The sequence below is a fragment of the Pyxicephalus adspersus genome, chromosome 3, assembly GCF_032062135.1.
Source record: "Pyxicephalus adspersus chromosome 3, UCB_Pads_2.0, whole genome shotgun sequence".
NCBI classification, from domain to species: domain Eukaryota; kingdom Metazoa; phylum Chordata; class Amphibia; order Anura; family Pyxicephalidae; genus Pyxicephalus; species Pyxicephalus adspersus.
In genome coordinates this window covers 21,979,338-21,990,281 of record NC_092860.1, presented here as the reverse complement: position 1 = coordinate 21,990,281, position 10,944 = coordinate 21,979,338, and the positions used below count along the sequence as shown (strand labels likewise).

Genomic DNA, 10,944 nt, shown 5'->3' with positions numbered 1-10,944 from the left:
TTTTTTTTTTTTATCTCTTTGGGGAGAGGATCTTTAGCCATCTTGCTTGGCCATGCTGGGATGACATAATTCCTGCATACACGTGAAGGGAGTCTTTTCGTTCCCAGTGTGTGCAAAGACAGCCGGGATTGCTGGGTAGGTAGGAGGCATTACTGCAGAAGAGACATCACCTGTTTCCTTTATGCAATAATGACCTGCTAGGTTGTGGATTCTTTAAAGTGGAATTTTGATCGGCTTTAAGGAAAGATACTTTCTGAAAAAAATATTACTGCTTTCAACATTCGAAAAGCAAAATCGTTAATTGCCAACAAATGACAATTGTGAGTTTTTTTGTTTTAACGCCAAAAAGAGCGTTCTGTTTCAAACATATATTTCATTATTCAGGTCATTGGGACATGAAAATTAGTTTATTATTAACAGCAAAATTTTGGTATCTCTAGCCACAATTTGCAACCAAAAAAAGCAATTCATAGAACAAAGCTTAATGACCAATGTCCACTCACTAAGGGGGGTGACGTTTTAGAAGACAATTATTCTCACTCTAATGGACAGCACTGCATACAAAAAACAAGATGCGCTTCTAATAGATGAAGAACATTCAGAATGCCTGCTGCGTACCTGGGTTAGTCATCTTGGAAGCTATTAGTCATATGTGCTTGCAGAAAGTTTGAGCAGCTGCAAATTAAGTCCAAATGCCTTTTTCAAAAAGGTGTAACCAGAATGTACAATTTAGGATCCTACCCACAGGGTGCGGCATTTGGGTAAATTGTGCTATTTTGGACCTCATTATTACCATAGAATGTAACTACGCCTGGCAATAGAAGGACTGACTCATCCTGAGCAGAAGTGCAAAAAAATTGACCCATTATTGACTAGTGACAGCTCAAAATAAGACAACCCTTCCAAATGTACAATCTGCAATAAGTATTTGAACATTTGTTTTTTTTTTTTTCTTTTTAGAAAAGTGTTAACATATGCGGTCATTTGAGCTCCCTCTTCAGTGTTCTATGGGGGCAGTGCTGCTAATAACCCTCATCAGAAGCTTTCCAATACTTCTGGGATTACAGGGAAGGGTAGGGGTGTGTACAGTGCACCTGTAGTAAAGCCTTTTACAAATGTCCTATTACAAATGAGCACTGTACACACAGCACTGTTCTGAAAAGGGGAGAGCATAGGTTAAAGGCACTGAGTTGTGCTCTTCTCCATAGAAGTCCACAGTAGTCATCAGTCCAGATCAGTTGTTCATCAACCCTTTTGGGGGAATAATGTACATAGTCATTTGACCGTTGTAAACATCAGATTTTTGCCCCTAACGGAGAATCAACTGACATGTGTGCCTATCTTTGCTCTGAAGTGTTCTCCCCAGCCCCTTTTAGCTGGGCGCACCACCCGGCTGTTTTTTGGGTGCTTACTGAAGAGCTGGGTCACAACACAGGGTCTGCCAACCTCTTCTTCCCTCCCAGGTTCAAACAATTTCTGTGTTTAATGCTGCTCTGGTGACTATTTGGTCAGTTTATTCAAGCATGCTGTACAACTGGCGTAAAAGGATATACAGAGGTAAAATTATATATTTGGAGGGTGATAGAAATACAGCCAGGTAAACTGTACTATTTCTAAAAGTACAATCAAGACTTTAAAACTGAAAGCACTTTGTGTTTTAATAAATGTATCTTTTGGAGAAAAAAAATGCTGTTTTACAATACCATTCAAAATAAAGTTAGCTCCAGAACCCAAGTAATCAGATCCCCTTTAAATGGATGGATTGACTTACCTAGCAGCTTGTTTCAATCCCTATACTTTTGGGAATATGGAGGCTGACTTTTTTAAAAAGATAGTGGCCTGTCTTTAGCTCTAAGAATATATGTGTTGAGGCATGAAGGAAGACATTTTTACTTTTTTGTTTCTGAAAATACTGGTTACCTGGCTTTCTTGCTGATCTGATGGCTTTATTGCTAAATGACTGACTCAGAACAAGTATGCAAGTTTTGACTTTTCTGATCAGCTTTAGCATCTTACAATAGGAAAGGTCAGACACTGTCAAGTACTCACATTCACTGAAAGAATTTAGCAATTTCAGCTCCAGTATTTATATCAGTACGGGCTTCCATTAAAGGAGACTTCTTGTCGTTGTCTTGTCATTCTATGTCGTCATCACTTGACCTCCAGGACCAGTGTTGGCATAATACCAGCATGCGCCCATGAAGATCGGGAGTGGATTTGAAATTATCATAGAAACCCAAGCTTGGTGTTTATGTGCAATTTACAATAAAGCCAGTAATGATCCTGACAGAGGGGCCCACGGTTACAGCTGAACCTGCTGTCAGAGGTGAGAAATTGCAGTGGACAATATATTGATATTGTGGCATTGAAAAATGCATTGTAAAAACAGCGTACCCAGTAAACGGCCTAGAGGTCTTCAAAATATTTTAGGTAAGCCAGTAAGAGATGTTGTCATGTTAAAGGGACCCTGTCACTAACCTAAAAAATTGCAGGTTGTATAGGAAAATAAAGTATTTTAAAAGCTTACCAGAGTTTACCTCACATTAACAATTTTATTTTCACTTGCAAACTGCATTAAACTTGCTAAAATTGACTTCAACCTACTAGCAAAGCCCCCTCTTTAATTCTATTTACTCTTTGTGCTGGTTTAATTGGACTTAAACTCAAAATATTTACTTCATATAAATATGTAGACCGAAAGAAGATGTCGGTGCCTGGCCCAAGACCGATACCAGGACGACGCGGGACCCAAACGAAGAAACCTCCTGACCGGATCTGCGGGATTAAAGGTGTGTTTTTGTTATTTCGAGTTTAGTTCCGCTTTAAGATCATCTACTACAATCTGAGACTTTTTCCCCTTTGTTTGCAATACTATCAGGACATCTTTGTCATACTGCTTAGTGATTGGTCTAGAGCAGTGTTCCTCAACAAGGATTTTTTGGAATCCTAGGGATACTCCAGAGGTTGCTAGGGCTTCCTTGAGCATTGAGCAATTAGTGCTTCTCAGTTTAAGTGACTGCAATGATCTTTTTTCCTATCTGTAAGAGTGACACTCTTACTGATCACCACCACTAATATACTATAAGTTGTGGATTTAGTAGAGCAGGGGGTGCCTGAAGACCTGAAAGTCTTTTCAAGATTTCCCCCATGTTAAAAGGTTTGAGAAAGGCTAGTCTAGAGACAGATTTATGTAAACACAGCAGTAATGGCTTCTTTTTTGGCAAAGAATATTGAGATAAGGTAAACATACATGAGGCTTACTTTAAAGGACACCTATCAGTACAGGGTTACTTGTGTTCTTAATACCCCTTTATGAAGTGCCACAACCTCACTTTTGTCTGGGCTGCTGCAATTATTTACAAATGTTGATTAGGGATGTACAAGCTGGTAGGAGGAACCAGAGCAAGTGATGGAGACTGCAGGTAGTAGACCTATTGGGCTGGGTCTGGACAGAAGCAAGCCAGCAGCATTTCAAGAAACCGACTGCCCGGTACGTATATGTATTCGTCTTTTAGCAGGGATATTGTGCATATAAGTGCTTACAGGTGTCATTCAATTATTGATGATTTTTTTTTTTTTTAGAAAGGATAAGGAACTAAATGTACAACACCACTTATAGGTCGCCAAATAAATGTTTTATTTTCTTTAAAAAAAAAAAAGTTTTGACAGGAGGCTTTTGCATCACTTTTCGCTTTTACAGATTAAAAAAAAAGGGATTAAGTTGAATCTATGCTTAAATGGTCTATAAAAAAAACACAATGTTAACAGGCCTGCAGATGTAGATTTTTAAGCTCTGGTAAAAGGGAGGATCAGACTGGCTAATCATCCCCTGTAGAAGGGATCATGTACCCTAAAGGCCTTGGCTTCTAGTTATCTGACCAATGCCCCAGGATTACTGTAGCAGCATTTGTTTTTTTCAGGCAATAGATTTTTCAGTATTTCTACTATTTTATCCATGCTAACAAGCTTGGTAACATAAATGTAAGCTAATTATTCACTGTACGTCTTTTTTAATGTTTCCATGCAACAGACCATGATGGATGAAATAATCAGCAATATTAAACTTTATAATTATTAAAAAGCCTTCACAAATTTGATAGGGAAATAAAAATTATAGCATTTTGCTTTGAAATAATGGGACTGTGTTGATCTTTGATACAGTGTAAAATGATTACAGAGATCTGTACTGTCCTATGTAAAGATCTGCTGAATACACTGCAAAAAAAGAAAGTGGTCGCTGTCCCAGTGATGGCAAATAAACGGTGATATTTTTTTTCCAATAAATTAAAAATAGCTCATACTAGCTCATAATGCATCACTGCATAGTCTGTGGTGAATGGGGGTAGAATGATATTAAGCGGCATCAATCAGCAATTCTGTATTAGCGGCCCTTTAACTACGGAAGCCGAAGATGCCTTTGATGTATCCTGTCAATCCACTCTTTGTCTTCTGCTCTAGCTTGTCCTCCAGAGAAGGCAGCGATACATGGTTTAAGGCCAAGTCAAAGAACAGAGGTTTACAGGGGACTGGATGGAAGTCTGGAGGGAATTGCACCAGACGGGCATGTTTGGTCACCAAAGAGGAGTCAAAGCAGAAGTTATCCAGACGATCTGAGAGAGGCTGTAAAAGATAAATGTAAAGAATAGGAATAAAGAAAAGAAGAATCACAGGAGCAATTCAATGCAGTGTTCAAACTAAAATAACAGTTAATATTAGAGACTTTGTCACCAGACCAATAATAACACAACTCTTCCCAAGGTTACAATTTTCATTGATCAAAGGGTCACAGAAACTGGATCAGCACAAACATTTAATCAGCCTTTGTCAGAAGATTGATTGGTAAAGTAGGTATATTTTCCAGGGATTTAAAAAAAAAAAATACAAAATAATTTATACAATAAATATTTTTGTGACAGGGTCTCTTTAAAGCAATGATGTGCATCCCAGCCAAAATGTTTGTTTTGCATAAAGTAAATGGTTAAAAATCCAGGGAGTTTTGCCATTTGCTTCCAATTGTTAAGCTTTCCTTTTACGTTCCCTCACAGAGACACAGCGGAAGGTAAAAGCAAATTCCCCTAAACTCAGTTATTACCAAAACAGGATCCCCATTAGAAAATTAAGATATTTTTAGTTGTTATGACAACTGGAAAATGTCAGATTTTCCATCACATTTTCGTCCCAGTGACAGTGGTCACCAGGAAACAGAAAGGGTGATCTACCCAGCAATGACGTGAAGAGCAATAAACAACAAGTGCTTTAACCCTTTATAATGTCATCAAAACAAAGTTTGGCTAGCATGGCCCTTTGCTTTGCTAAGCAATGCATAAAGATCAAAATTGATTGTTGGGATTAGCAGGGTTCTCTACATGCTTCCTGACAATAATACATCTCCCTGTCTCTTCTGGGACCTCCTTAGAATCCTAAGCCCTGGTGCAAAAAGTGGGTTGGCTCTTTGGAGGAGTTATGATAATATCAAAATGCCATTATGGCTAGAAGTCAGTCTGGAGGAGTGGTCATTCTAAGGCAGGTTGCATCTGCATGCAGACCACCATCTTATTGAAAAAGATACAAATCCAATGCAAAGGATGGACCAGTGGGAAAGGACTGTGAAGGCAAGGCTAGTTGATGCTGGATGTGCTCTGACTTACAGCAGCTAATAATGCATATTGTGAAAAACTCACAGCGTGCATAAAATAAAAGCAATTTCAGTACAGGAGAGAAGGTAAGAATAAAGTTCAGCTTTAAACATAAGAAAATATAACATATTTGTTATGTTCTTGACAGATACTTTAAAACCCACTGATGTTCCCATATTGATCTTACCTTGCTGTCTTTTGTCTGAGAAGGAGAGATTTCTACTGTGGTGTCTGTGGAGTCTGTAACATAAAAAAAAGTGAAGAAATAACTTTTAGTCTACTTGTCTTGGTAGAAGTAAAGGGAGTGGGATGTGGCTGCAGACACAGTTGTCTTTAGAATGGTCACTGAAAAACAAAAAATCAAACCTCTATGTCCATGCCTCTGCTAGGGGTTGTTAGGGGTCACTAGGGTGAGATTTCTCTTATATAGTAAGGGCTGCTAGACTTCGGAAGAAAATATACACGTTAAGTATATCTATAGGTGTTAGGTACTGTGGGCTCTGCCTGGTACTGGAAGTTACTTAGCTATAATAAATCAAGTCTGCAGATAGTACACCTGCAGCAGTTTATGTGATTCAGAACATCTTACACCTGTAAACAATGGGCTAAAACCAGCAAAATAGCAAGGCCAGACTAGTACCAGCTGTACACAATATGATGGGAAGATAACACAAAATAGATGAGATAGCAAGTAAAGCAAAGGTATTCGAAATGTATATGCAATAACAAAACCTGTCTATCCTGTTCATAAATTCCTGTGGACGTGCTGAAATATGCCCAGTGAGCCAAAAGGCAAGTAAAGACTAATAGAAAGCATAAGGAAAAGCAAGACAGGTTGGGGGAAATAGAGTGTATGAAAAGGCTTATCCATTGCCTCATGTTCCCTAAACTAAAAGATCCTGAAGAACACCTGTTGATCAATTTAAGTAGCAGAAAGAATTTGACCCAGGGCTCCCTTTTGCAGGGAAGAGTTGAAAATAAAAAAGGAGATTCTAGTTGTTTGCTTATGGCAAGAAATGTTCATGACGGCATGCACAGGAACACAGTTGACCAGTCTATATTTCCACCCAAGTACCCAAGACTAGTTTTTGGGTTGGGAACCCACAGCAGACAGAAAATACAGCTAAAAGCCAGATCACACAAATAGAATTGGAACTTTTACATTCAAAGACCAGAGATAAAACACCATATTCATGTATGCTCTCCTTACTTACCAAGGATGGCAGCAGCCTGCAGGGAGTACTTCTCTGCATTCACTTGTTTGATGAGTTCCTGCACATCAGGTAAATCCTATAGAACAAAAAAAGAACAACTGGTTTAATTTTCAAGTAAAGCAAATATTCTAACACATGCTATTTACAGAAAGCGACCATCTTTTAACTAATTATGTAATGAAATAAAAAAAATATATATTCTGACAAGAGACACATTTGGGCAAGCCAGGTAACTAATGAAAGAGAACCAGTTTAGATGTCTGTTTAGAAAATCATTTTAGATGTCATAAATGACCACTGCAAGCACACAAAACTATTTAAAAAAAAGTCTTATACTTTAAATCAGCAACAGCCTGTGTAGAAAGCATGGTGTTCCAGCATCCTGCGGAAAAGGACCATTACTCCCCTTCTCTGTGGTAGCAGTGATATTTTTCCAACATGCCCATAACGAGTCAGAGCCGAAACTTGTAGATCAGCAAAAAGTATGACCTTTGCCAATGAAAAAGCTAGAGGTCTGACTTAAGAAGAGGAGTACCAGTTAATGCATACCACTGCTTCCACATAGAGAACAAGGTACAAACATTAGATGCTTTCTAAAAAAAGAAAACTATAAAACATTGTTTCAATGCACCTGGAACGTATTTAGCTGATTTAAAACTTAGCTGCTAGACATTTACCAGTTTATGATAGAACATTTAACACTGTCCCTTTTTTGTAATTAGTTTAGTTGCAGCAAAAAAACTCCCATAGGTGGAGTGTGAGAGATTAGATAAGCGTTTACCTTCAGACTACGCTTAGATGAACCAGCCTGGACTTCTTTTGCATACTTCAGCACGCGATCATACAGAACTAGCGCCTCACTCCACTTCTTTACCAAAACATAGGACTGAGCTATAAAGAAGCACCTACAAAAAAAAAAAAAAGCAACAACCTTAACTCAAATTAGATAAACATTCATTTTTTAGTGTAAAAAGTAATTGTTATTTAATCTGCAGGTGCTTGTTTTCAAAGAGAACACCACTAAAATGTATTGACTAATGCTATAAGGCTTAGTCTACACAGACATTTTCCCCAGCGTTTAACCTGAGGTTTTAAAAGCCCATGTTTGAAATTCCCATGCATTCCAATGTGCTAATCTACACCGGGACGTTTCCTTATGGCGCCTTTTTGAGCGTTATAGATAATGCTCCTTGCAACGTTTTAGAAATGAAATGCAGTGTTAATATAGAAAAACACATTGATTGATTTTAAAAGAGCCGTTCCCGTGTTTGTCTGCGTTTCCTGCATTTATAAGTGCTTGGAATGTAAAAGATCAGAATAGCCGCTTTACAGCGGTTTAAAGGCAAGCTTTAAAACACTGAGAAAAGTGCGTAAAAACGTGGTAGAAACGTTTACATGCGTTTTTTAAACCGTCCATGTAGACCCAGCCTAATGAACATAAACATATACTGCTGCGTTCTGATGCAATACATAATCCACTGTGAGCACAAATGGTTCAAAGGACTTGATGAACGCAAATGATTCATACCAACCTGTATGCTTTGTATACCAGCGTCTTCAAAGCAATTTCCTTCTGGAAGCTTTGGTCTTCCTCCAAACCAGGCAGCTGGGTCAGCTCTGCAAGATTCTGTGATGGAAGCCACAGCAAGTGAGTAGATAGCTTATTATGTTATGAATTGTAAAAGCTTACTATTATCATACATTATTGTGTTGCAAAGGACCAGGCTGTGGAAAGTAACAACCACTATCATAAAGCCAATGCTAAACTGTTCCAAGTGCTGTCACAGCCAAATTCTTTTTTACCTGCAAGATGATATCATAAAGCCTGATCAGGTCATGTGGTCGTGGGTTCCTTTTACCATCTTCTTCAGCCTGTGGCTCACGGAGTAAGGCCTTCTGCAGAGCGCTTGCCATGCTCTCATTACGATGGATGGCTGTGGACAGCTTGATGTAGGATAGGTAGCTACAAAGACAATTGTAGAGAAGCTAAAACTTCCAATAATACATAATTTTTGCTCCTTGTACTTATACCACCATTACAGGAGGAAATTATTTAGGAATAAATATTTAAGTTGCATCAGTCATAATTGAACAGTAAACAGCAACGTCTTTGGGATTCAAGAAAATCCTGAATTTCTTTAGCAGAAATCGTTAGCAGGTTATCTCGTCCCTCCCTTTTCGGTGTTGTAAACAAAGTTGCTGCACACACTTTTTTCTTTTAATTAGAAGATATTATCACTAGATGGTTCAGACAACTACAGCTTGTGAGCATCACACTTAACAGGTTTGAACAAAAAAATACACCCAGGCAGAGATAAAATCCCTTTTTGAAGTTTTTTCTTTTCATTCAATCATTCTGGCATAACAATACTGCAGTGGTAAGCAGACAGGAATGAATTTTCAATAGCTGTAGTGAATGTTTTTGGCTTAGGTATGATCCAAAACCTTGTTGACTTGAGCAATCTGCATGCTTTTCCATCTCCTTCCAACAAACCCTCCCTTTCAAATGTTGAATCTCAAAGAATTTGATGAGCTGGATGGCTTGGCAGATATCTACATTCATGCCTTGCATCCCATGGATTGAAATTTTACACCAGCTAAACACACTATGGCTATATGAATTCTGCACCCAATGACTCTGAACATAGCTTAACCGTTACCCAAATTAGATTGACAGAGGAGTGATGATACTAAAAGTTTGGATTTCTAAACAAACCTTTACCCTACAGACCAAAGCTAAACCTGATCAGTGTCAGTGCACTGATGAAAGGGAGACACCAGAAATCTAATATATATATATATATATATATATATATATATATATATATACACATATACACACACACTTTTTTTTTTTGTGTGTGTACCCGAATGAGGAGAATCAAACAATCGCAGAATATTCTTTACCTGTGCAAGTACTGAATGTTAGATACTTTGCCAGGTTCATTATCAATGACAGCATCTCTGTGTCTCTGGAAAGATAAAAAAAAAAAAAAAACATTAACAATGAATACTGTGTATAATACCTTTTAGGCAGGTCCATTAGTCTTTTGCTCCATATCAAGTAATGCAGTAGCACAACTAATGAAACATTTTCATTTTAGCAACAAGTATTTCTGATGAGTACTTCTCATGTATTGTAATAAAATAGAAATAGAAAAAAAGAAATGCACCTTGATTCACCAAGTTTCCTTTGCGATAAAAATGGAAACTGGAGATTCTAGCAAACACTGAAAGTAAGAGCACCTTACACCAACAAACCTTTTAGGAGAGTAACATTGCTTTTATCAGAAGGAGAAAATAAAACAAAGATGTAATTAGGGCGCTCACCTGCTCTGATCGCAGCTCCTCCCGCACTCCCTGGATCGCATCCCTGCACTCACTCAGCACAGATTCAAACAACCGTTCTTTGGTCTCCTCATCTTCAGCCTGAAAAAAAAAAGAAGAAATTATTTACATTATTTACATCTGAAGAATCAATATTATTGAACAGACATCTAAATCCTAAGATTTTTTTTTAGCTGTTTCCTTCCTATAAACGATTTATATAAATCACATTACAACTTATACCCAGTGATATTAGTAATAGTAATCTATTATAAAAAATAGAGAGTCCCCTGCAGTATTTTTTACTTCCCACTTTCCATGTGTAACTTACAAATATATAAAAATGGGAGAAAAAATATAATTGTGCTGGAAAAAAAAACATGCAAACCGTTTGCCATGAGCTAAAAAAGCATTCCTGTTCCTCTAGTTTTCATACATCCGTCACATCCATTTCAGTTTGAAGCCTCCAGAAACATGAAGAACAAAGTGGATTAACCACTTGACCGTTAAACCCGACCTTGGTTCGGGTTTAAAAATTTTGCTAAGATCGATAAACCCGAACTTTGTCGGGTGGTTAAATCCCATCACTTACCTGGTCCCCGCTATGATGATTGGTTCTGTTCCAGCGTCGATCTCTAAAAAAAAATACTCACCTTCTCCCCGCAGCTCCTCCGGACACGTCCGTCCTCTTCTGTCTTCATCCGGCGAGTGCAGTGACGATCACCGGGGTTTCCTGGTGACGTCGCTGCATGCGTCGGTGGGGGCGG

At 38.2% G+C, this 10,944-nt stretch overlaps 1 protein-coding gene across 1 annotated transcript in view; it reads right to left on the bottom strand.

The window, feature by feature from the left end:
- Nucleotides 1-3,613: 3,613 nt before the first annotated feature.
- The window catches only part of SRP68 (signal recognition particle 68), a gene marked incomplete at its 5' end in the record, with an annotated part of 18,325 nt that continues 10,994 nt past the window's right edge, over nucleotides 3,614-10,944 (bottom strand). The window contains 8 exon segments of the mRNA XM_072403855.1: nucleotides 3,614-4,620; nucleotides 5,824-5,876; nucleotides 6,851-6,926; nucleotides 7,632-7,755; nucleotides 8,383-8,477; nucleotides 8,654-8,813; nucleotides 9,758-9,822; nucleotides 10,181-10,279. Of these exon segments, the coding sequence (XP_072259956.1) occupies nucleotides 4,393-4,620; nucleotides 5,824-5,876; nucleotides 6,851-6,926; nucleotides 7,632-7,755; nucleotides 8,383-8,477; nucleotides 8,654-8,813; nucleotides 9,758-9,822; nucleotides 10,181-10,279 (900 nt within the window).